This window comes from Malaclemys terrapin, chromosome 4 (genome assembly GCF_027887155.1).
Source record: "Malaclemys terrapin pileata isolate rMalTer1 chromosome 4, rMalTer1.hap1, whole genome shotgun sequence".
In the NCBI taxonomy this organism is placed as follows: Eukaryota; Metazoa; Chordata; order Testudines; family Emydidae; genus Malaclemys; species Malaclemys terrapin.
In genome coordinates this window covers 69885709-69912733 of record NC_071508.1, presented here as the reverse complement: position 1 = coordinate 69912733, position 27025 = coordinate 69885709, and the positions used below count along the sequence as shown (strand labels likewise).

The 27025-nt window shown below is 43.0% G+C and overlaps 2 protein-coding genes across 7 annotated transcripts in view; both read right to left on the bottom strand.

Annotated features, from left to right (window-relative positions):
* Window positions 1-13071, bottom strand: part of TPCN2 (two pore segment channel 2) — a 64753-nt gene extending 51682 nt beyond the window's left edge. Inside the window, exons 1-4 of one of the 2 annotated variants that reach the window (XM_054025974.1) lie at window positions 12838-13071; window positions 2682-2746; window positions 1939-2015; window positions 1139-1316 (exon numbers count right to left, since the gene is read on the bottom strand). In XM_054025974.1, the coding sequence (XP_053881949.1) occupies window positions 1139-1316; window positions 1939-2015; window positions 2682-2746; window positions 12838-12970 (453 nt within the window). In that variant the 5' untranslated portion in view covers window positions 12971-13071. Of the gene's footprint in view, window positions 1-1138; window positions 1317-1938; window positions 2016-2681; window positions 2747-12837 lie in introns of those variants that run through there. The other variant, XM_054025976.1, reaches the window with a different exon arrangement.
* A 7153-nt stretch (window positions 13072-20224) lies between these two features.
* Window positions 20225-27025, bottom strand: part of NADSYN1 (NAD synthetase 1) — a 28128-nt gene continuing 21327 nt past the window's right edge. For 2 of the 5 annotated variants that reach the window (XM_054027856.1, XM_054027858.1), the window contains 3 exons: window positions 26608-26736; window positions 25430-25606; window positions 20225-21300 (listed from right to left, as the gene is read on the bottom strand). In XM_054027856.1, coding sequence (XP_053883831.1) covers window positions 21247-21300; window positions 25430-25606; window positions 26608-26736 — 360 coding nt within the window. In that variant the 3' untranslated portion in view covers window positions 20225-21246. Of the gene's footprint in view, window positions 21301-24511; window positions 24557-25429; window positions 25607-26607; window positions 26763-27025 lie in introns of those variants that run through there. The other 3 variants (XM_054027857.1, XM_054027855.1, XM_054027859.1) reach the window with 3 other exon arrangements.

Below are 27025 nucleotides of genomic sequence, written 5' to 3'. Positions count from 1 at the left end.
AAATGCTGATGAGGTCCGGCAGCTCGGCATTGCTCCAAGCGGGGGATCACCTGGTGTGTGGAGCAGGCAAGGTCACCTGGAAAGATGTGCTGAGACCACTGCACGCGTCACCGAGCAAACAGGAAGGGGACTTTTAAAATTCCCAAGGAATTTAAGAGGTGGGGATGACAGTTGGTCACCTGAGGGCAGGGCAGTAGAGTTCAAACCGTTGACCAGAGAGGCAAGAACAGGCATTGGGGGATGCCTCCCGGAGGCCAATCGCTGCGCTGTAATCAACCAGGGTGTCTACACTGGCACTGCAGCGCTCTACCTCCTGCGCAGAAAGATGTACACCTCTCGTCGGGGTGGTTTTGTTACAGTGATGCAACTGTGCAGTTTCTGCTTGCTAAGTGGCTTGGCAGTGTGTACACCTTGGGAGTTAAAACCAGAAATCTGCTTTACTGCACAGAAACTTGCCAGTGCAGAGAAGGCCTCAATGTTTGTTTGCAAATATTTCCCATAGAATGTGGAAAAAACCCCTAACACTGACTCCTAGAATTCTTCTACTAGCAGAGCTAAGTAAGAGTCAACAGAAGTTGCAGATGTTCCTCACCTCACCACACACACACACACACAAACACATGGTAAATATCTGTGTAGGGATCAAAATGCTGATCCTTCAAAAACAGGAAGCATTTAAGGGTTCAAATTTCAGAAATTAGTCTGAATCTGAGCAAGCTGGATCATTTAGGGCCCAATTCTACAACCCTAACAAAACTAGTAAGAATACCTGGCCAAATAAGGTCAGCCAGATCTGGCCCTTAGCAACACAATTATCATTTTATTTACTGTCAGTGAACAGCAGTCTGAATTTAAGGAAATATGGTTGTATTTCTTGGAAATGCATGACTAGTATCTCCCTAATTTTGAAGCGTTTTTGCACTGTTTTTATACATTAACATGAAGTTGCATTTTTTCCAAAATTTAAGATATAATCAAACACCACAAATTCAAAACCTGCAAACCTGAATATGCTTTCAAATCACACCATCTCCCAAAATATAAAGGACAGACAGATCACTTTGACCGTGTCTACCATTAATATGCAGAACAAGCACACATGCTTCTTACATACTGTAGAGACCATAACTTTGCTCACCTTCACAGAGACGTCAGCTATAAAGACGAGGAAACAAAACAGCTCTATACTTTCAGTCAGGCCACAAGGAGGCTCCCAGGCTGTGCCGCGATATCGTATATCGGACGTGACTGTGAGCGAAGAAGGCGTTTCAATGAAAGCCAGAGCCAGGATTAGAGTAATGGTGAAACTCAAAACCCTGGAAGGGTGGGGAACATAAAGACAGGAATAAAAGGAAGCAGACACTGGAAACAAAATTAAGTGAGATATCAGAAGGATATCAAATTTCATAATGGTATTAAGCTTAATGCATATAGTGGAAACCACCTGAAAGCACTATATCACACGCCTATGCAGTACAGGACTTTTTGTCTGCATTTAAAATAAAAAGGCCAGCCTCAAACCAAATACTACAGCTTGGAAAATGTTGCTCCTTTAATGGCACCCAAAAATAGATGAACTAGAAGACACACAGTTGCTGCTGCTTAATTAAATGCTAGTAACAAAATACAAGTTTGAATAACTGTAATGTATGATCCTGCAAATCCTTAATTCCCGCAAACAGTCTTTACTCATGTGACTAGCCCCATGGAATTCTACAGAGCTATCTCCATGAGAAAGAGCTTACAATACTTGGTACTGTCCATTCTCGTCACTTTCACATTTATTCTTCATTTTGATTTGCTAGAAAAGTTTGTTTTGCAATAAAACAACAATTATTATATTAGCTACTCAAACTAACAAAATAGAGAGACAAGAAGTCATTTCAATACCCACTGCTAAATTAGAGAGACAAAAAGAGCAGAATACCAAGTTCTCACCACTGGCAAATTTTTGAATAATACCATCGATAAAGCCACAGGGATTTGGAGTCCACTCGGTGGTTTATGGAACGATACTGGAGGCAGGAGGCAAAGCACAAAAAAGTAATTCAGACACTCAAAGAGGGGGATCAAGCTATTTAAAACCTAATTTGAGACACTTTCAGCTTTATACTAAGACAGAAAGGCTACTAAAAAAGAAAAATTACTGTTTGCGTAAAGTGAAGTCCACCAATGACTACCCCTTAGCTTGCACACATGTGAAGAAAAAGTGATATGGGAATGAAACTGCTTTTATAAAGACCTCTTCATCCAAGGACCTCAAAACATGTTACTCATATAAATTATACCTCAACACCTATAGGAGGTAGGCATCATTATTGCCATATATAGCTCAGTTAACTGAAGTACAGAGAGGCTAGCTAACTTGCCTAAACCCGTGCCATTAGCCAGTAACTGAGCAGGAAATAAAATTCAGGAGTTCTGACAGTAGCCTCCTGCTCTATCCACTAAACTCTCACCAAGTCTAATTATTACCCTCACTTTTTCAGCGTTCCTTCAGTCTAAGTTTGTTCAAAATACCTTAAGTAAAGTAAATGTTGAATAAAGTGATTCTGAAAATAAGAGCTAGCCTGAGAGCTGTGACTTCCGCGACCTCCATGACTAAATCGTAGCCTTAATTATAACATGTAACAAATACACACCACTGTAGGCACAGTAAGAAAGCAACAAATTCCATTTACCTGTATTGCATCTTCAATAAATACTACAGCTTGGTTTATGTAAAGATCATGGTCAGCTCCAGCAGCTGTGAGGTTAAAAGAAACAGTGGTAATTTATGTTACCTGGGCAAAACCTGACGCACCAATGATTAATTATTATTTATGGTAGCAAGTAGGCATCCCCATCATGGTCCAAGACCCCAGCGTGTTAGATGCTGTACAAAACACAAAACAAAAAGATAATCTGTGCCACAAAGAGTTTACAATATAGGTATAAGACAAGAGACAATAACAGAAAGGGGAGCACAAAAACAACCAGATAATAAAAGTCAGCACAATATGCAGGGGTCTCAGCACACCAACTTGCTTACTGTGGTCAAATTTTATCATGTTTTTGAATGTGGATTATGAAGAGATGAAGCTTCCTTTCCTATCTTATAAACACTACCTTAACTGAGTGAATACGAAATAAAGAAATCTACTTTTCTTTTCACCATTTACTCTGGGTTTACTCAGATTCTGCAGTGAATATAGACTAGTCTATATATAATCAATTTCACTTTCAGGTCCTCCTATAGCCCCTTTCTAAAGTAAAGTGTTTGGGTTACAAGATATACCAGGACATTTGTTTCAGGGCAGGGAGAAGAGCAACCTTTCCCCATCAAAATGTCAAAAGATATCATATAAAAATAATCTTTTACAAAACCAAAGGCCAATAGAAAGCTTTCCAAAACTTAAATTTGGAACAAAATTTGTCCAAACTGTGTTCCTAACTGGCCCATCTCCTGCAAAGAACCATGCCTCTCAACTTAACAAGGCATAAATGTGGCATGCAATGTGTGGCAGTGTGCCAAAGTGAGGGATACAAAAAAAATTATTAATTCAGGAAACTTAAAATGCTTTGTCAGTATAACAGTTCTTTAGAGTAAATAGCTCTTTCTATAACCTTTTCATTATTTCTGATGTAAACATTTTCAACAAGGAGGCATAAACTTTGTGTGGACCATTGGTAACCCTGAGGCCAAAATGAACAATATCGCTCAAAATGTAGTATCAAAATCAGAGATATGTAGGGCTGGAAGGGACAACATTTAAGTTCAGCCCCCTAAGTTGAGGCAGGACCAAGAATACCAACACCATCCCTGACAAGTGTTTATCTAATCTGTTCTGATGGGGATTCCATAACCTCCCTTGGCACTTAACTACCCTTATAGTTGGAAAGTTTTTCCTAATATCTAACAAAAATCTCCCTTGCTCCAGATTAAGCCCATTACAGTACTTCTTGTCCAACCTTTAGTGGACATGGGGAACAACTGATCCCCGTCCTCCTTGTAACACTCAATGTATCTGAAGACTTATCAGGTCGCCTCCATCAGTCTTCTGTTCTCAAGACAAACATACCCAATTTTTTTAACCTTTCTTCCTAGGTCAGGTTTTCTAAACCTCTTAATTATTTTTGTTGCTCTCCTCTGGACTCTCCAATTTGTCCACATCTTTCCTAAAGTGAACCACCTAGAACTGGGCACAGTACTCTAGCTGAGGCCTCACCAGATGCTGAGTAGAGCAGGACAGTGACCTTCCATATCTTACATAGTTAAGAACCATAAAACCAGGAAACCATAAAAAATAGGTAGCTATGGCTTTAAAAATAGAATCCGGGAGATAAATTGTTTATAGTACACTTGCTATTTGAACCCTCACTTACTCCACAGGAATAATCTCAGTCCCTATTAATATTACATACTCCCCCACACATGTGGTATAAGAATGAGATTCTTACATTTACACAGCACTTTTCATAACAAAGGACAGACACCAATGTCTATCACAAACTACACACAGAGCTTCACTGAAAAACAACCATGTGTTGGCAATGAAGGTCACCATCAGCTGAACTCACATGGTGCACAACAGTATGGGGAGTGGGAGAGGACATTATGGACAAGAACACAAGGATAACCCCTCTTCTAAAAAGAACTTTCATGTCTATGCAAGCAGACAGGACTTCTAGTTGCAAGGTCTATTCAAAAAACACACACATCCACACATTGAAGGCTTCTCTACAAAGGGAAATTTACTGGCATTACTATTGTCAATTATTTTTATTACCAGAGTGTCTGGACCAGGACCCCATTGTGCTAGGCACTGTACAAACACAGAACATACTGGTATAACTTTACTGCTATAGTTATAATTCCCCACATGGACACTCTTATTCAGAGTAATAGTAGCCTTTTTTCAGTTTACCCAATGTTGCTAAATTATGTTGATAATTGTATCATGCCAGTAAGTTGCCCCATGTAGACATTAAGCTCTGAGTAACTTACATAGCACTCAGCGTCAGGATTTCTTTGTCAGGATTTGAGTATTTGATTCCCAGAAGCCTACTGCTTTGCTGACAAAAACATCCCTTCCACTACGAGGGCTCATAGAGAGGTTAATCAGAGAAAAGGAAAAGTGAAATAAATCCTGTTGGAATGATTTCTAAGTGACTGACTCTTACCCAGTTGTTATTACAGGCACAAAGGGCTGCATCTCCAGTCAGCAAAAGTCAGAGATAAAGAAAATCAGAACAATTTCTCTTTAATAGAGTCTCAGCCAAATTCCTTTTAGGTAGCATCTATAGTTCAACACAACTTCAGTCTGTTATCCAGATTTACCTTTTTAAAAAAGATATATAGCTTCAGAATTCTGCACCCGATCTTGATCCCACTGAACTCGGTGGAGTGGTGCCACAGATTGAAATGGGAGGAGGACTGGGTCCTCTTTTTTTCTACCTGCAGCTATTACTACTACATCCGCCAGGGCAGGATCCAAAACAAGGGAAAAGCTGACAGCACGTAATGAAGTAAAATAAAGCATCACTACGTAACAGTTATATTATCATAGCAATGTAGGACTGCAAGAGACCTTGATAGGTCATCTTGCCAGTACCCTTCACCGAGGCAGGACTAAGCATTATCTAGACAGGTCAGACAAATGCTTGTCAGGGTTTGTTCTTAAAAAACTTCCAATGACAGAGATTCCACAACCATCCTAGGTAATTTATTCTAATGCTTAACTACCCTGACAGTTAGGAGGTTTTTCCTAACGTCTAACCTAAATCTCCCTTGCTGCAATTTAAGCCCATTATGGAATTATCAATCCAAAATTCATTAACAAAGTCTGTAGTAAATTATATATACAGCAAGAGTGAAGAGTGAGCCCTTCCACCTTTCTTTTGATTATATGCCTTTGGCATCAAGGAATCTTTGATTGCCCCAGTAATTAATCCAGTGAAGGGAACCAGAGACAGTCCATGCTTGTAGGGGAGGAGGAGAAGAGTCTTCCTCAGAGAACAAATGATGACAGGGCTCAGACACACACATAATACATGCCAACGACAGGTTCTAGAGTGCCTGAATTTTAAAAGAGAAAATGCCAACTCCCCATGATGTTCCTATAGCTGACAGAAGTTCAGTAATAGCACCAACAAACTACCCCTGCAGGACATGACAGTCAAGGAGTCAATGTCCCAATGACTGGGACATTATGAGAAAAAATTTGATCCCATAGCTAGTATAGCTTTGCCCACATCCCTGGTTCAAAAGCATAACGCATTACTAAGCAATATGCACCACTGAATAGAATTCCCCGATGACTGATTTGAACAGCATTCAATTTCATAGACTCATAGACTTTAAGGTCAGAAGGGACCATTATGATCATCTAGTCTGACCTCCCGCATGATGCAGGCCACAAAAGCTGACCCACCCACTCCTGGAATAATTCTCTCCCTTGACTCAGCTGTTGAAGTCCCCAAATCATGATTTAAAGACTTCAATTCGCAGAGAATCCTCCAGCAAGCAACCCCTGCCCCATGCTGCGGAGGAAGGTGAAAAACCTCCAGGGCCTCTGCAATCTACCCTGGAGGAAAATTCCTTCCCGACCCCAAATATGGCGATCAGCTGAACCCCAAGCATGTGGGCAAGATTCTCCAGCCAGACCCTCCGGAAAAAGTTCTCCGTAGTAACTTTTAATATCCCATCATTGACAATTGTTACTAATTACCAGCGATGGCACGTTATTGACCTATTGACTAAAATCAAGTTATCCCATCAAACCATCCCCTCCATAAACTTATCAAGCTTAATCTTAAAGCCAGAGAGGTCATTCACCCCCACTGTTTCCCTCGGAAGGCTGTTCCAGAACTTCACCCCTCTGATGGCCAGAAACCTTTGTCTAATTTCAAGCCTAAACTTCCCAACGACCAGTTTATATCCATTTGTTCTCATGTCCACATTAGTACTAAGCTGAAATAATTCCTCTCCCTCTCTGGTATTTATCCCTCTGATATATTTAAAGAGAGCAATCATATCCCCCCTCAGCCTTCTTTTGGTTAAGGTAAACAGACCGAGCTCCTCGAGTCTCCTTTCATACGACAGATTTTCCATTCCTCGGATCATCCTAGTGGCCCTTCTCTGTACCCGTTCCAGTTTGAATTCATCCTTTTTAAACATGGGAGACCAGAACTGCACACAGTACTCCAAATGGGGTCTCACCAGTGCCTTGTATAACGGAACCAGCACCTCCTTATCCCTACTAGAAATACCTCGCCTAATGCATCCCAAGACCGCATTAGCTTTTTTCACGGCCACGTCACATTGCCGACTCATAATCATCCTGCGATCAACCAGGACTCCGAGGTCCTTCTCCTCTTCCGTTACTTCCAACCGATGCGTCCCCAGCTTATAACTGAAATTCTTGTTAGTCATCCCTAAATGCATAACCTTACACTTCTCACTATTAAATTTCATCCTATCACTATTACTCCAGTTTACAAGGTCATCCAAATCTCCCTGCAGGATATCCCGATCCTTCTCCGAATTGGCAATACCTCCCAATTTTGTGTCATCCGCAAACTTTATCAGCACACTCCTACATTCGGTTCCGAGGTCAGTAATAAATAAATTAAATAAAATCGGACCCAAAACCGAACCTTGAGGAACTCCACTGGTAACCTCCCTCCAACCTGACAGTTCACCTTTCAGTACGACCCACTGCAGTCTCTCCTTTAACCAGTTATTTATCCACCTCTGGATTTTCATATCAATCCCCATCTTTTCCAATTTAACCAATAATTCCTCATGCGGTACCATATCAAACGCTTTGCTGAAATCGAGGTATATTAGATCCACCGCATTTCCTTTATCTAAAAAATCTGTTACTTTCTCAAAGAAGGAGATCAGGTTGGTTTGGCACAATCTACCTTTCGTAAAACCATGTTGTAATTTGTCCCAATTGCCATTGACCTCAAGGTCCTTAACTACTTTCTCCTTCAAAATTTTTTCCAAGACCTTGCATATTACAGATGTTAAACTAACAGGCCTGTAGTTACCCGGGTCACTTTTTTTCCCCTTCTTGAAAATAGGAACCACATTAGCTATTCTCCAGTCAAACGGTACCACCCCCGAGTTTACAGATTCATTAAAAATTATGGCTAACGGGCTTGCAATTTCTTGCACCAGTTCCTTTAATATTCTCGGATGAAGATCATCTGGGTCCACCCGATTTAGTCCCATTAAGCTGTTCGAGTTTGGCTTCTACCTCGGATACGGTAATGTCAACCCCCCCTTCTTTATTCCCATCCGTCATGCTGCCACTATTCCTAAACCCTTCATTAGCCTCATTAAAGACCGATGCAAAATATTCGTTTAGACATTGTGCCATGCCTAGATTATCCTTAATCTCCACTCCATCTACAGTCTTAAGTGGTCCCACTTCTTCTTTCTTTGTTTTCTTCCTATTTATATGGCTATAAAACCTCTTACTATTGGTTTTGATTCCCCTCGCAAGGTCCAACTCTACACGGCTTTTGGCCTTTCTCACTCCATCTCTACATGCTCTGACCTCAATAAGGTAGGTTTCTTTGCTGATCCCTCCCATCTTCCTCTCCTTGTACGCTTTCTGTTTTTCCCTAATCACCCCTCTGAGATGCTCGCTCATCCAGCTCGGTCTAAATCTCCTGCCCATGAACCGTTTTCCCTTTCTTGGGATACAGGCCTCCGACAGCTCCTGCAACTTCAACTTGAAATAATCCCAGGCGCCTTCCACCTTTAGATCCATAAATATGTTAGTCCAATCCACTTACCTAACGAGTCACCTTAATTTATTAAAGTTAGCCCTTTTGAAATCGTAAACCTTAGTCTCCGATTTAATTCTGTTAATCCTTCCATTTAGTTTAAACCGAATTGATCACTCAAGCCAAGGTTGTCCCCTACAACCATTTCCTCAACGAGGTCCTCACTACTCACCAAAACCAAATCTAAAATGGCATCCCCCCTCGGCAGTTCAGCAACTACTTGATGAAGGAATTCATCAGCTATCACGTCTAGGAAAATCTGAGCCCTATTATTGTTACTAGCATTTGTTCCCCAATCTATATCCGGGAAGTTAAAGTCTCCCATGATTACACAGTTCCTATTAGTATTTACTTCCCTAAAAACATTAAAGAGTTCTCTGTCCATATCCAGGCTAGATCCCGGCGATCTATAGCACACCCCAAGCACTATCCCAGTGGAGGCTCTAGTAGTCCTTTTACCCAGTGTGAGTATTGCCCAGACAGACTCCGTCTTATCCATTCCATCACTTATTATTTCTTTACAGTTTACCTCATTATCGACATACAATGCTACTCCCCCACCTTTGCCTTCGTTCCGGTCCTTCCTAAACAGAACATACCCTTCCATACCTGTACTCCAGTCATGACTACCGTTCCACCATGTTTCGGTTATTCCTACGATATCCGGTTTCATTTCTCAGACCAGGAGCTCCAATTCCTCCATTTTGTTACCTAGGCTTCTCGCATTGGTGTATAAACATCTTAATTTATGCCGTTTGGCCTCTCTCACATTCGTTGTCCAATTTGGTACGGACACCGTACCGCCAGTATGACCTATTAGTCTAGTATCCATACTACCCCTCCTCCTTATGTCCAATCTCTTCCCCCCGGCTATATCCGTTCTTATCTCATCGTCCTCCCTCTCAATGTTATAATCTCATGTGGAGATTAACTGGACATCTCCCAACCGTCTCCCCCAAATTCCTAGTTTAAAGCTCTTTTGATGAGATGTGCCAGCCTCCCTCCCAGAAGTCTATTTCCTTCCCTACTTAGGTGAAGTCCGTCCCGTGAGAACAGTTTTCTGTCCCCGAAAGCCTCCCAGTGGCCATACATCCCAAAGCCCTCTTTATAGCACCACTCCCTTAGCCAACTATTTATCATCACAATCCTGTCACCCCTTTACTGCCCTTCTCTAGGAACAGGCAGAATCCCACTGAAGATGATCCGAGCCTCGATTTCCTGAAGCGTCTTCCCCAGCCTGGCATAATCTCCCTTGATTCCTAAGAGGTCAGCAAACAATTTAAAAATTTCACTGCATATTTGTGCGTAACAACCACATCTTTTTTAAACAGACCCTGACATCAACCATGAAGACAAATGCAACAGGGATTAAACTGCTTTGAAAAAAATACAGAGGCTGCTTCCAAACAGCAGAAAAGGCCTTTATTAGTCTTATTTTTTTAAATCTTGGATTCCCCATTTGTGTGACCACAGAACAATAAGGGCAAAGTTGATTACAGAAATATTGTCAGGAACTGGGGAAAGCAGGGAGGGGAACGGTTAGGATGGGATTTTTAAAAGCACCAAGTATTGACTTAATTCCGCTCCCACGGATTTCAGTAAGAGTAGTGTTAAGGCAATGCTGAGCACTTTGGAAAATCCCACCCTTAGGTTTTATATTAAAATAAATGTGTTTGCAGTTCTAGTAAAGATAGTTTGTGAGTGATTTATGCACTACCAAGAATGCGCTACTCAGAGACCTAGTCTACACTCAAAGTCAGGGAGACATAGCTACAGCACTCTGGGGTGTGAAAAAATCACACGTCATAGCACCATAGCTAAGCCAACGTAACACCCAGCGTAGGCACAGCTAGGTCAATGGAAGCATTCTTCTATCAATCTAGTTACAGCCATTCAGAGAGACGGATTACCTACAGTGACAGAAAAAAAACCTCTTTTGTTGATGTAGGAAGCATCTACACAACGGTGCTACAGAGCCATAGCTGTAGCAATGCAGCTATAGGAGCCGTAGCGTAAACATGATTGGGCCCAATTCTTCTACCCTTATACTGAGAAGTATTTAACACGAGAAGTCACACAATGGAAGAAGTCAGAAAAGTTACTGGACAAGGCACCCTCCCACAAATAATCTACAAAAGAAAACATCAGTGGCTGGGACATGTGCTGAGAAAGGAAAGAGAACGCGTAACAAAAATACCGCCCTTGAATGGAAGCCAGAAAACGCAAGGAGAAAGAGAGGAAGACCATGAATAACATGGAAACGAACAGTTCTGCACGACATCAAGCACCTCAACATGAAATGGGAAGATCTGGAGAGAAGGGCAGTTGACAGGCAAGAATGGCAAATGTGGGTAGCCCAATGTGCATCAAAGCACGGGATGGACTAAGGTCTAAGGCACACAATGGCGAGTAAGTGGCATTCAGTTCACGAGTGCTACTGAGTTCAACAAAAAACTGGGCCGCTGTGAAACAATTATGTAAAGTGCCTGCTACAAAAAGCTTGCGATCTAAGGGTAGGTCTACACTTACCTCCGGGTCCGGCGGTAAGCAATCGATCTTCTGGGATCGATTTATCGTGTCTTGTCTAGACGCGATAAATCGATCCCGGATCGATCCCAGAAATGCTCGCCGTCGACGCCGGTACTCCAGCTCGGCGAGAGGAGTACGTGGCATCAACGGGGGAGCCTGCCTGCCGCGTCTGAACCCGCGGTAAGTTCGAACTAAGGTACTTCGAATTCAGCTACGTTATTAACGTAGCTGAATTTGCGTACCTTAGTTCAAAGTGGGGGGGGGTTAGTGTGGACCAGGCCTTTGGCTGGGATTTTCAAAAGAAGCCTAAGGGAGTTAGGTGCTCGATTCCTACTGAAATTTGATAAGAGTTATAGAGTTAGTCACCCAACTCTTGTTGAATTTCAAATAGGAATTAAGCACCTACCTCCCTTTAGCTCCTTTGAAAATCCCAGCCTAAAGACAGTGTGAAGTTTAGTTTATACAATTTTCCACATGACACCTTCCCTTCATCATAAAGACCATCTTAAGCGCCCACTTAAGACATCTACATCTCTTGTAAGAGAGAGGGGGAAAGCATTTAACTCTTAACATAAAAAACATCTGAAAGAAAACAGCATGACGCAGGAATGGGGGATTGAAAATAGGTTAAACCTCAAGTCTTCTTGCTTTTGTTCACTCATTATCCCCAGTCAGCTAGGCTCATCCAAAACAAGTCAGTAAATAAATCAGTGGCATAGTGACAGTAAGTAATGCAATGTGACAAATTAAATTGAAATCCACATGCCAGCTATGTATATACACTATCAGTCTATGGGCATTAAACCCAATACACCAGGGCTTGTCTACACTGGGAAATTGACAGAACTATCTTATTCCACCACAGCTAATTTGGAATAGCTGAGCTGCCTGTGTGGACATTCTATTTAGGAATAAACAATCACTTTATTCTGGAATAAACAGTGCACTTCCAAAGCAGAACAAACTGTTCCAGAATAAAATCACCTTTATCCCAGAACAGAGTGTCCAGATGGGGAGCTACATCAGTGCACTTTATTCCACCATCAACTACTTCATCAGTTTCCCCCTGCTGACAAGCCCTCAGTCTAGAATGATTACGGGCATCATTCCATTGGCCCTGAATCTCTGTTCTGCAGCTGCCACCCACCCTAGAGTCACCAAGGCCTAGGTTCTGCAGGCTCTAGTCCATATGCTATAGGCACCGCCAGGCGCTGAAGTCCCTGTTCTGTGGGCTTGTCTAGGCAATACCCCCGGGCACTGAGATCGCTGATCTAAGGGGTCTTTTAAGCACCACGCTCTAGGTGCTCTCGCTCCCCCACATGGGCTGCAGTGCCTATGCTCTACGGGACAAAATCTAGCTACTATGGGCTTCCCCAGAGGGGCAGGCGCTTATATAGGTACCACTTTACAGAGCCCAGTCCCTGGGGCAGGCCGCGGAGCGCCCCAGCATCTCCGTGCCCCAGCGGGACCCCTCTGCCGCGCACCAGCCCGTGGCACCATGCCCGAGGCTCCCCCAGCCATACTCACCATCCTGGACGGCGCAGAAGGCCGCGGGATCGGGGCAGTCGCCGGCCCCGAAGGTTCCCCTGGGCGGGTGGCCGCGGGCCGCTGTCCGGGCAGGCAGCAGGGGTTCCTTCTCGGTGCCGGCTTCCTCCTCCATGGACAGCGGCGGCTGCGCCAGGCGCTCCCCTGCAGCAGTCCCCAGCCGCGGCCGCCCGGCTCATAGGGAGAAGGAAGGCAACAGCGCGCACTCCGCCTGGGGCTCTGCCCCGGGAGAGCCGGCTCCGCCCGCCGCACGTGACCCGGCAGCCAGCGGGAGGAGGAGCCGCCTGACCCCAGCCCGGTACTCTTGGGGGACCGCAGTGCAGCGCCCCAGCCTGCGCCACCGGCGGTCGCTCCAGGGGGACTCGCGGGGACCAGGAGCAGGGGTAGCCAAGGGCTCCAGTGTGCGACGGGCTGGAGCTCCGACGGGTCCTGGGTGCAGTGGGGTGCAGGATCTGCCAGTGGAAGCGGGAGATAGTAGGGGGGCTGGGTCTCGTGGCTGCTGTGACGCCCTGGAGCCCCTCTTCCTGACTGGGTGACTCACAGATGTATCTGTTAGTCTTTAAGGTGCCACCAGACTCCTTGTTGTTTTTGTAGATATATCAGCGTGATCGCTGCTGTACCAGGCTCTCTGCTTCAGCTGGTGCAGGGGAGTCAGGACATAGGTGATAAACACTTTCATCTCTCCACAGGAGAGTATCCCACAGTCACTCCTACTGCCTTGGTTCACGCTGAGCAGAACTATAAATCTCCTAAAGGGCTGGAGCCTACATTGCTAACACATCATCATGATTGTTGTCTGTAAAGCACTATTGTCACAGCTGCACAAGACAGCAAATCAGCATCCAATTTTTAAAAAATCTGCTTAACTGGACAGTACAGATCAATTACCTGGCCTGATCCTGGAGTAGTTCTGCTGCCATTCGTCTCTCCAAACCACTGTATAGCTAGACAGCACAGTACTTCATTTGCAGTAAATATGGCCCAGATCAGGGGTTGGCAACCTTTCATTTATTCACTCTAATTTAAGGTTTCACGTGCCAGTAATAATTTTAACGTTTTTAGAAGGTCTCTTTCTATAATATATAACTAAACTATTGGTGTATGTAAAGTAAATAAGGTTTTTAAAATGTTTAAGAAGCTTCATTTAAAATTAAATTAAAATGCAGAGCCCCCCAGACCAGTGGCCAGGAACCGGGCAATGTGAGTGCCACTGAAAATCAGCTTGTGTGCTGCCTTTGGCACGCGTGCCATAGGTTGCCTAACCCTGGCCCAGGTTCTTAAAGGTATTTTGGCACCATTGGAGAGTTAGGTGCCTAAATATTTGAGCATCTGGACCTATGTGAAAGCCTTTCACTAATATTTGATACATGGCATTAGGCAAACTTCTTTAGAGTAGAATCCAATAACATGAGGTAAGAGTGGGCTTACTATACACTGAGTGACCACAGATGGAATTAAGAACCTCATTTATTAACTGTCATATCATCCATAACATTTTTTCCAGAGGACTGAGCACTGGGTTGGGAGTTGGAAAGTCCTGTCTCTGCCACCTACTCACTGTATAGCCTCGGCCAAGTCATTTCACCTTCTGTCTCAATTTGTACTGTCTAAAATGAAGATATGACTACTTATGCACTCACTTCACAGGGGTGTTCTGAGAATTAGTGACAATTAATTGTGTGCAGTGCTTTGAACATGTAAAGCACAATATAGATTATTATTTGTATTAAAGTATCACCCACAATTCCCAATCAGGATCAGGACCATAGAGTACTATACAAACACTTAGGATGACACGGTCCCCGCCCTGAAGAATGTATGCTCATTATTATAATAAAATGTTTTGAAGCATGTACTGAACTTACCTGCAACATTGTTTTTAGAAACAAACAATTTATGGAAGCCAAGGAGTTCACTGGAAATTACACTTTCCATCAAAACCTCTCTTTGTTTTCACAGAAGCAGTGTATTTTCCACCAGGCTGTGTGATTCAGAATAATTAAACCTTCCATTCTCACACCTCATCCACAGGTTGCATCAGATTTCCCTTCTATTGTATGCCTTTAAAGTTCTAGAGGGTCCTGTGGCACCTTTAAGACTAACAGAAGTATTGGAGCATAAGCTTTCGTGGGTGAATGCCCACTTCATCACCCATGAAAGCTTATGCTCCAATACTTCTGTTAGTCTTAAAGGTGCCACAGGACCCTCTGTTGCTTTTTACAGATTCAGACTAACACGGCTACCCCTCTGATACTTTAAAGTTCTAGATGACTTTGTAGGATTACACAGTTTTTTGTTGTAATTCTTTACTATGCAGTTTCAACTACAGGTGCAGTTTGGAAAGGGTAAAATATAGTGTGAACTATAGTAAAATTATTAATGGGCAATATGTCCAGTGTAATTAAATTAACAGTATGTCTCATCTGAACAAGGTTCTATGCATCTCTAGTTCTTATGGACTTTACAATGTATCTCCAAAATTTAAAACAGATTGAGAGACTTTAATTTGTAGAAATATAGGTAATTTTGAAATATAAAAGAATTGAGAGATCAGCAAAGAACTGATTTTACATAAACAAAATATAGTATTTAAGAGAAATCTGCCAGCTATATGAGAATGTTGGGGGAAATTACTACATACAGCCATTCTGGCCATGATATTTTTAAGATGGAATGTTAGTATAAATCTACGTAGTCACAGCTGATGGTCAATTTATTTTACAACCTGCCCATTTTTCTAAATCTATATGCCCTCCTCTCTTTAGTGATGGGGGAAGAAGAGGGTTTTTCACAAGGCCTGTAGTAGGTGATATTTTTCCTTTTGTCACTTGATTCATATTCAGATGTCTACTATGGTAAGCAAAGATGACAGAAGCATCACCTAGAGGAATGCTCTTCTGATAGTTTTAGGGGGAATTCTTGTATACTTTTCGTGGTTCAATATCTTCAAACTGTGATTTGAATTGGTTTGATAATTATTAATGTTTGCACTGTTGAAGTCATGTTGGTCCCAGGATAACAGAGCAACAAGGTGAGTGAGGTAATATCTTTAATTGAACCAATTTCTCATCATGAAAGAGCAAAGCTTGTGAGCTTATACAGAGCTCTTCAGATCTGGGAAAAGTATTCAGAGTGTCACAACTAAATAAATGAAGTGGACATTTAACACCCCTGCAATAGTAGTCCTACTTCACCTTGAATGGTCTATTCTCTTATGCTTAACAATCTGTTCCACCTTGTATTTAGCTGTGACACTCCGGGTATGTCTACACTGCAATTAAACACCTGTGTCTGGTCCATGTCAGCTGACTCAGGCTGCGGGCCTATAAAATTTCAGTGTAGGCCTTGGGCTGGAGCCCAGGCTTTGAGATCCTCGTGGCTCCAGTCTGAGCCTAGACAGCTGTGCTGCAATTTTATAGATCTGCAAACTGAATCAGCTGACATGAGTCAGGCATGGGTGTTTTATTGCAGTGAAGACATACCCAGAGTGCTTAGCTCCTCCTAATTGGCTTTTGAAAAATGCAATGTTAAAAATATTCTTCCACTGAAATGAACTGATGGTCTGAGATCATCCTTAGTGGACAGGTACTACTATTGTAATTAGTACTGGGGCTGGCAGTTTCAGCTCAGTCTCAATGCCCATGTAGTCCTTGCTATCTCCCTACCCTTGGAAGCAGTTCCATAAGGACAGAATTGAGGTTGCAGAGCAGTAAGGGAAAGGTTGCAATGTCACTATGTGCTGTATTTATTCAGTAGAACAACTTCAGTCTCTAGCATTATCTTGCCACTATTTTTCACCATCTCAAATGTTCACTTAAAATTGTTTGGGATGGTTTATTTGTTTTAACAAAGAAACTTTTCCACTGTTTAAATGACTTTTTTCAATTTTTAAAGCCTACTTTGATAAGTAGGACAGCCTCAAAAATTAAGCCAAAATCCTACTGTGAGAAGTAGCTTTTTCATACCCAATGGTACCAATATGGCTATTTGTGTGGGAGCATCATTGAACTGTCAATAAATTTTTGAGATGTAATTGTTTCCCTGATTTTGTTTTTAAAATGTAAGTTACTGCCTTATGAAAAAAAACCACTTTCCAAAACTAACTGAGATTTGTGTAATAATCATTTAGGCAATTTTCTTTTTAAGATTACGCAATAAATTATATGATGTATTACTGAATAACAGTTCAACTATAGGGTAAGTTAGGCAACAAAGATCTTTTCTATTGTACAAGTCAGTGTTCCAACTGTGAAATATTTATAGTTAGAAACACTAACTTTTCAGAAGTATATTATCCATTTTGATGAAAGCTGGGCCTGAACTAAACCTTGGTGTGTGCTTAGGATCTGAACTCCTATGTCAATTTTTCACATCACCTGTTTTTATAATGGGACAGCCAAAATCCTTGACCTGGATGCAGTCCCAAACTCAAAAATTAAAGTAGACCTGTGTGCCTCAATATCCCACCCAGTGTGCTGGTTTCTAACAGCGATTGGTTTGATGCTGCAGTCATTACTCTGGTTCAGTCTCATTAACTTCAATAGGTAACCACACCCCTTCTCCAGGCATTCTACCAGGTTTGTTCTGTGTACCCAGCCTCAGCAGTGATCACTTATGAGTCCAAGACATGGTTGTTTTTATAGGACACTAGAGAGAGAAGAACTTATCAAAGGAGATGGTCTGCAAGAGCAAATAGGCAGGGAAGATAAAACTGCAGACAGAGCCAATTAGTCTGAACACTCAATTCTAAACACTCAATGGTGATAATAGGATTGTGACATCTGAGGTGAGTTGCCAACTCTCCCCCTTTTCTTTCTCTTTTCTCTCCACCACAATCAGCTCAGAACAAGTCCAGACCAGCCAGAACTTGAACTCAACTATTAGAAATGATGACATAGTGCTAACGTGCCATTTATTTTAAAAAAAAAAAAAAAAATAGCATTAAGAGACACCTAGTGGAATTTTGAAGGTGTTATCTTGTTCTGTTTAATTTGACATTTCAACAGGGGGAAAATGAGTTGGTATATTTTGGCAATAGAAACACAGCATTAGCTCCCATTTATTATGGGCCAGAACTGGCTCTCATTAGGTTTTTCCATTGACTTCCAAGGGAGCAGCAGCAGGCCTAACACTTTTCTCCACCTGTTTCTTAAACACTGGAAATAACTACGTGACATTCCCTTTGGTGAGTTACTGATAGAGTGATCATGATTAACTTGGCATTTGCCAACAGCTGACCACAGTTATTTCCCTTTACAACAGAGGGGGAAATGGTGGTATGGCTAATAGCACTGTGGGCTAACTGTTAGTAAATGCTGAATGAAGGGTGTCATCTGCTGCTAAGGGCAACACTGAGAGAACTTCAAAAACAAATGTTAAAATGATACATTTGATTGGTTCAACCAGCATCTGACAGTGGTGTGGTAGAGAATGGTCAGTTGCAGTGTTAGTACCACAATGGAAACACAAGAACAGTCTGACAGATTCATCTTAATTGTTAAGTGTTTAAAATACTTAATAGTATAGGAGTAGCAGCAGAAAGTCTGCCTGACAAGATATAGTTATGTGATTCTGGCTGTTCTCACTCTCTCCTTTGCAAGTTGGAAACACACTGAGGACCCCTGCAGCGAACAGCCCTTCATTGTTCCTTTTCTCCTATGATTGTCAAAAGAGGCAGGAAGCAATAACTTTGGCAAAAGAAAGAGCTCTCATTTCTGACAGATTCCAGGCCATATGAAAATGAAAAGTTAGATCAGAACCTTTGTTTTTAAATTCTGCTGCTTTTGGCTCACAGAGCATCAATTGTTGTGCCTGCAGAGGCAGCTGCATCCAAGCCAGGTTTCTCCCCTACTGGGAGAGTAGGTGGCTGTAGTGGTCACCCTCACGTCCTGCCCTGATACCAAATGGCGGGACTATCTACCACCTGTGGAGGATGAGGAACCCCCGGTGGGCCAGCATCTATTCCACCCTAGTTCCACGGCCCGCCGGGGATATTGGTTGGTGGCTCCTCCATGGAACCATGAGCACGGGCACGTACCTGGCATGGTTCACCCCCATCTTTGACACCTGCCCCTTTTGCAATGTGAGGGAGAATCTGGCGCTCACTTATCTTGAATGCGCCAGGTTACAGCCCCTATTCTGGCTCCTCCAGAACCTCCTGTTGAGGTTTTGGCTGCACTTTTCCCCACTCCTCTTTATATTTGCACGCTCTGTCTGTGGCCCCACAAAATCATGGGACCTCCTCGTCAACCTCCTCCTGGAACTGGCTAAAGTGGCCCTCTTCAACACCAGGAAGAGGATGCAAGATGACGGGGTGCTCTGCGACTGTGGGGCCTATTTCTGCTCCTCCTTGGTCTCATGCATCCAGGCAGAGTTCCTCTGAATAGCATCCACTGGCTCCCTAGACAGCTTCGAGGAGCAGTGGGCGCTGACCAGGGTTGTCTGCTCCGTGTCCCCCTCTGGATCCCTGGTTTTGAACCTGTGACCTTCACTCCTGACCCTGTTATTCATTCGTTGTCCCCTGTATTCAGTTGGTTCCCAGGTCCAGTGGTCCCTCCTGCAAGGCTGGGGAAGGAGCCTTTGGATGTGGGCGGGCTTGTGCCCACCCACCTCCCAGGATTCCAATAAGGCCACCTGACGCTGAAGGACTCCAACCAGGACTTTATGGGACCAGCCTGCTGTCTCCATGAATGGCTCCACTCTCTTCTGGGGCTGCAGCAAGCAGGGAATGGTGGGAAACTTGCCCTGTGTCCATCCACCACCTTGCCTGCAGTCTATTTCAACAGCAGAAATCCAGGCATGATTTAGGCCTAGAATTCTCTACTGTAACATCACAACATTGTTATGCTCAGAGCTGGACAAAGGTCCTAATCAAAGAGCATCATACATAACTTCAGTGAATGCAAGTAAGAAGTGGCTAAATGTTAAGGCAACAGGTGAAAAGGGACACATATGACTAACACTCTTGCCTTCATTCCCTTTGTATCTGTCTACAATTTAGGACACATTTAAGAGATGGTGAAGCTTAAAATAAGCAAAGAGCAAGAGGAGGGTGGGTAAGGCAGCCTTACTGCATGCTAAGGGAAAGCTGGTTTTATAACCATCTCTCCTATGCTCACTCTGTGCCCAAGTGTTTTACAGAGTAGCGAGCTCAGTTTCATTAACATAGTGACTACACAGGCAAGTAAAAGCAGCCATTATTCACTCACTGATGACAGTGCACACTCACCCTTGGAAAGTAGCACCAGGTTAAGTGGAAACAGAAATGTTAGCCAGAATACCAGCCTTATCCCCATCTCTTTTCAAAAAGTGCCAGGCACTGAGGGAACATTTTACATGTCATGTATACCAAAGTTTTCTTTATAAATCATAAAGCAGGAAAAAAGGGCACATGCCCAATTTTATTTACAGCTCACCTTTAAATAATGTTTTACAGATAATAGTAGAGTACCTTTTATCTGAGGATCTCAGAGCGCATTCAGCATTGTATCAACTAGGCAGTATCCCTATTTTAGGAATGAGGAAACTGAAACTCACAGAGATTAAAGTGAATTTCAAAGGTTACACAGCAAGTAGATGGCAGAGCCAGAAACTGACCTTAGGAGTGCTGATCTGGGCCACATTAGAAACTACTCATGTATGTAAAATTTGGCCCATGCTCAAATACCTTTGTTAAATTAGGAACCTCCTCTGCTGTTCCAATCACTAAACCAGATGAGTTAGTTAATTCTATGTAACTAAAAAATGTTAAGAACAGAGCCAATTAGCATTATAAAAATGTGAATTTATTCCACAATAAAAATTTAGTTTTTTTTACAGCAGCATGTGCCAGAGACTATAAAGATTTTTGCTTTCAGTTCAACATGTTATATAAAAATCACATGCAGACCATTCATTAGGCCCAGTCAAATTTTATATGGGCACACACATTTTCACACAAAAGTACTGACCTGGGTTTCTATGATTGGAGGGATCATATCACTTGTTATTTCCAAGTATTCAGACAATCTTTGGGTATATGTGAAAATATTAATGAATCATGAATGATTAATTATCCAAAAATTAAAACCCAAAAGTCCAATCTTTATTTTTACATTTTAAAAGTTTCAGCCATGACCATGTGAAATATGTGACCAATCACACACCATGAAGAACAAAATAGTGAATAGCTGAAGCAAACCATTCAGAATCATGAATAATACAGCTTGAAACTTATTTGTCCAAACTAATTTGGGTTTGATTAATTACAAATATAACTGGTAACAAAAAGATAGACCAGCTCTATAGTCTGTTCAGTCACTGGAACCATGCTGATCTTCAGAATATACTCTATCCTTGAATGTTGTGTTTGTAGAACCACTATTAAGTCAGTAGTATAGGAGTGGAGAGTAGTCAGTCCACATCTTCAAGTACAGGTTTCCCTTCCTTACTTTCTAGATTGGAAACCTGTAAGTAAACAAGGTACAGAAGTAAAAACAAATCTGCATTTAATTTCTGCTATGAATTTTAGATTCACACAAGGAATTGGGGTAGTGAACTGTGATTAATTTGAGCAAGATTGTTGTCAAGTTTAAGATGAACACCAGTATTAGGCCTAAAACTTCTGGAAGCTTTATAGAATTTTTGCAAAATTATCTTTAAAAAGCAAGCTTTGCAAAATGAAGCTACAACTTGTGGTCAAAAGACACCTACAACCAGACAACATTTTATGCTGACTCTTATATGGTATAATAGGTCATGCCCCCAGGTATGGCTTATTGAAACCACCTTTGGAACTTGTGGTTAAGAGATGCTGCAGCCAAAAAACTGATTCCTATGTGGATTTGATGCGCTAGGCCTTTAGATCATCAAAATAACCTCACCCACAATCAAGCTAATAGCCCATTTAGAGGTAAGTTACCTAGAAAACTAAGGGAAACCACAGCGGGCTACACAGAAATAAGCTATCTCCTTGAGCATAACTTATAAACTAAAACAATAATTGGCTACAAGAAAATAAGTAAGCATGAATTATACAGCCAAAGCGACAACACTAAATTTGGCCTAACCTGATTGGTTGAACTGCTTCAAAGCACAACGGGCAGATGAGATTAAATGTGTAGAACCTCAGGTGGGGGTGGGGGTGGGGGTGTGTCTTGGTCTAAGAAGTTATTCTCTTTGATCAGTCTGACCCGCACCCCCTGAACCAAGGAAACCTGAACTGCACCGACTATCCGCACCTGGCCAATGCAGAGCAGTCGACTAAAGGGTAACGTATTCTCGGCAGGGTAAGGTTTTAAAGTAAAATAGTCTGGTTGCATGTAAAATAAGGTAACAGAGTAAAGAAGTCTGGGTTGCTCGAGCTGTTTTGATCTCAAGTTGTACTAACACTATAGTATTAAAAAAATAAGTGTCGGAATAATTTGATCTCAGATTATATTAATGCTGCAGTATTAAAAATAGTCGTAAAAGTTTACTTGTGCTTGTCTTCTATGTTGCATTTATAGCTGTAAATCATTAAAAGCCTATCCTGAGGAATAATCAGTAGTTTTCATTTCTTTATACGGACACCACTTAACCTCATTACATCTGTGTTGGGTGGTGGGAAGCAGTGATCACCCAGAGCCCCATTTGGGCCCTGATGTATATCCCCTTCTTCTTATACCTCCGCATGAACAATGAACAAAGGAACAATAAGCCATAGGCCAGATTCTCAGCTGTGCCCAATAAGCACTGGAAACAGCAGAGAAAGGTGTATGCAAAAGATTTGCATACACCCTCAGTCCCTGATCTTTCCGACAGGTTCTGTGTCAGCCCATGCCCCAATCACCTCACAACTGCTCTAAATTATGCCAGCTGCTCAAGGCCCCAGGGGCCATTTTGGAAGCCAGGTAGTAGTAGAGTGCAGAAGAGCTCTGGCCATGGAGGGTGGCATCAGAGCTGCACCACCTAGGAATTCCCTCACACTGGTAAATCTACCAGGGCGACAGCCCCTTTGTGCTGGAGGATGAAATGAGCCATAACTGCAGGTCTGGCGAATCTAAATAAAACCATTGTCTCAAGTTCTCTCCAATTAACATCTTATCTCTGGGCTTTGTGCTACAAACAACACATGACATTGTCCTCGAGGATGATTCTCTTAGGAATTACAAGTGAGTGGCCTGCAAGTGCAGAATTTCCAGGCCAAGGGAAACCCTTAGTGCACTCACTTACCAAAATAGACCAGCCTTGCCTTGCAGTATTAAAAGAGGCCCTGTGATGGGGCATCTGCTCCACACTTGGCTCTAAGGGGTTAATAGAGCCCTAGGGAGGCTGCACCGGAGGCAGCCAATCAGAGAAGGGGTGAAGGGAGCAGCCGCCAAGCAGGCTCATATAAAAAGGGAACTGCGGAGCACAGAAAGGCAGTTCTCTGCAGGGAGCCCAGGGAGGAAGGACTGTGTCTCTGGAGGGCTGAGAGAACTGCCAGCATCCTAGACAGAGCAGTGCTGCTAGCAGCGGCTGGGGGAGCGAGAGATAGCTCCTGGCTGGCTGCTGGGGTTTGCAGGTGGATGTCTAAGACAAGGATAAAGAGGATGCTGTGGCCACGAGGAAGTGGCCAGACAATATACTGCAGTAGCCACTAAGGGAAGTGTCTGAACAGCAGACTGCAGGTCCCTCGGAAGTGGGGAGCACAGAGTGCAGCATAGCCAGAGGGCTGTGTCGCTGAAGAGGATGCCACGGTCCTTGGAGAGACGTGGGTCCTAGAATAAGAGTGACGGCGGCGAGACACCACCAGAGGAGGGTGCACTGAACAGAGCTAATCCCCACAACAGCCAGCAGGAGGCACCACAGTGCAGAGTGAACCCTGTAACATGCCCTTATTTTTGAGTCTTGTGAAAAACTTTCTGAAACAGTTACCAGCACAGGCTGCTGCTGTAATCTACTGGATAAGAAAAACTTAAGGAATGGATTTTTTTTTTTTTTAAACTAGCCCACCTCTTTGCACACAGTTTGCAATGGCAAATACCTGCAGGCCCAAGTACATAAGAACATAAGAAAGGCCGTACCGGGTCAGACCAAAGGTCCATCTAGCCCAGTATCCTGTCTACCGACAGTGGCCAATGCCAGGTGCCCCAGAGGGAGTGAACCTAAGGCCTTGGCTACACTTACCAGGTAGTTCGACGGCTGGAAATCGAAGTTCTGGGTTCGACTTATCGCGTCTAGTCTGGACGCGATAAGTCGAACCCGGAAGTGCTCGCCGTCGACTGCGGTACTCCAGCTCGGTGAGAGGAGTACCGCGGAGTCGACGGGGGAGCCTGCCTGCCGCGTGTGGACCAAGGTAAGTTCGAACTAAGGTACTTCGACTTCAGCTACGTTATTCACGTAGCTGAAGTTGCGTACCTTAGTTCGAATTGGGGGGGGGTAGTGTAGACCAAGCCTAACAGGCAATGATCAAGTGATCTCACAGGGAAGCATATGCCAACACATTGGGTCATTACAAGTCTAAGTGATATTCACTGTGCCCATAATATTTACAGGCACAAAAAGAGAGGCCAGATTTTTACAGTCTGATCCTACAAAAATATCCAATCCAGCTCCCACTGAAGCCAAAAGGAGTTTTGCCCTATGCTTTAATGGGAAAAGGCCCAAAATTATGAGTTGTGGGGTGGGGCTAAAAAAGGAATGCAGCATATGGTACCTTTTATCCTAGGTTTCCAGGGAGTCAGCTACTAGTACAGCATGCCTGACATTTGAGAGAGGTGGGAATCAATATTTTGTTCCATATGTAAACATATTCTTAAAAGCAACTGAAATGTAAAATCTTTGGCAGTGAAAATGCCGATGTGTTAAAATTCCTCAGCCAAGCACTTTTATGAAATAATGTTAAGGTTGTGACTGAAGCCCACAGAAAGCCAAGCAAGTCGTAGTTACAGCTACCACTCAATCCTCTACACACCTCACAGTGTCAGTCTAAAAACAGTTGCTATATCCAGGCATACAAGGTCAAATTAATCCTCAGTGTAACTCCACTGACTTCAAGGTTCAAAGAGGGGATTGCTGTAAAGGCAGATGGGCAGACACCTTCACTCAATTTCCCAGCTCTTACTGAATTTGTCACACCATTTTAGGTCCCAATCCTGCAATCAGGTCCGTGTAGATAGACTTCTGTTACTGTGTGCTGGCCCGTTGCTCTGAATGGGCAGGAGTTCATAAGCATAGCTCAGTGGTCCCCAAACTTTTCGAGGTTGTGTCCCCCCTTAACCCTGTCTTCCCCACCCCAGGGAGCTGTGGCAAGGGACGTGGCTCTGGGGTCAGGGTGGGGACACCCGGACAGAGGTAAAAGGAGCCCCGGCCAGGCCGCATTGGGGGCTAGGGCTAGGGCCGGGCTGGAGCAGAGCTGGGTGAGGAGCAGGGCTGGGTGGCACTCCCTCCCCGCCCTTCCGTGGAGGCTCCCCCAAACATTCCTCCATGCCCCTGTTAAAGTAACAGTTAAAGTTATTATGCTCTCCTAAGAATTAGATCATAGGAAACTTGTCTATGTAGACATACTGGAACTGAGCTTATCGCATCACAAATGATTTAAAATAAACCTAGAGAAGAAATGAACTATGCTTACTTGTTTATCTATAGACCTGAACTGCCAGGACCAGGTGGAGTTGTAAAGGAAAGGTCTCAGGTCAAATCGGTTGTCGTCAGGACTGTAGTTTTCAGCATGATAGGCAGGTGTGAGGGTGGTCATTTTATGTCTGTTAATTGAGTACATCCTGAAAAAATGCTTCACCTTGGATGCCACCTGGTGTACAAAACACAGTTTCAGGTCAACTGAAATTTCTCAGAACTTAAACACAATTCTAGATGAGCAAGTTACTCTGGAGAGAGCTAATTCACAAATCCAAATTTATATATATTAGTTACCACTACTAATGTATCTTACTACAGAGGAAGCTAGCTATGTAATATGCATTTAAAGTATCAGAATGCACAAAAGTGTCACAATGAAACACACATCTGTACTATTTTGCTGTAAATGTTTCTTATAAAGGGAGATGATGGATATCCCAGGGGTTGGGGCACTAGCCTGGGTGGGAGACCCAAATTTTATATCCTGCTCTGCCATGGACTTCCTGTGTGACCTTGGGCAAGTCACTTAGCTTCTCTGTGCCTCAGCTTCCCATCTGTAAAATGGGAATAATAGAACTTCCCTACCTCACAGAGGTCCCAAAAAGGGCACTGCTGGGATAAAAGCAAGTGCCCATTGAAATGTCATGGAAATGACACCCCTCCAACCAACTCTGTCACAGGATATGTGGACGTGGATTTCTTTTAGGTGTTTTGAAAATCAAGAGCCACCTTCTCTCCTGCAATATATTCATGGTACACCCATTAACTTCATGGGGACTGGGCGCATATAAGGGAAGGCAGAATTTGGCCTTGCATGTATAGATCTAAAAATAAACAGTTCCCTTCAGAATACCTAACTGTTGATCTAACAGTCTGCAGTATAGACAAAAGGCTGGAATCACTCAAGGATCTGTGCCAGCTTGTAAAAGCAGAAAACAGCAAAACACAACACAGACAGTGGCTGCTGTGTGATCAGTGTCAGTGGGCAGGTTTCCACAGAGAGATTTCTCTTGAAATTTGATCTTTTCTCCTTTAACCTTTCTAGGGTATTTCTAAATACAAGAGACTGATTAAGCTGTTCCTCTTAAGTTATGAAAACTACACGTGATCTTTTTCCAAGCGCAAATTCTGTTAATGGAGGATTTTAAATACAAGATTTTTTTTAATTGTTACCTCTCTTGGGGTACAGATCTCCTTCCACATATTGATCAGCTTACAAAACATGCTGTAAGGTCCAGCCTTGGCCATCTTCCTTAGTTTGCCATAGACTGAGAGCTCTGTGTAGGTCATCCCCATATCTTCCTGAAATATCACACACAAAAAGGGCACTGAAAATGTAGAACATGAGTCAGATTGCATTATTTTATAGGAGACTGTAATAAATTCAGTTAATCAGAGAAATACTAATTAGAAAATCCATCTCCATTTAAAATAAGGACTGCAGTGGAATTTCAGAATTTTTTTATGGGAATATATTGCGTCTAGCTAGCAAGAACACTTCTTGAATAAAAAGGATTTTTCCTTCTGTGGTACTTGAACACAGGCTTCAAGTCTGCAAGATAAACTTAGATGTTGGCCTTCTGCTTGAAGA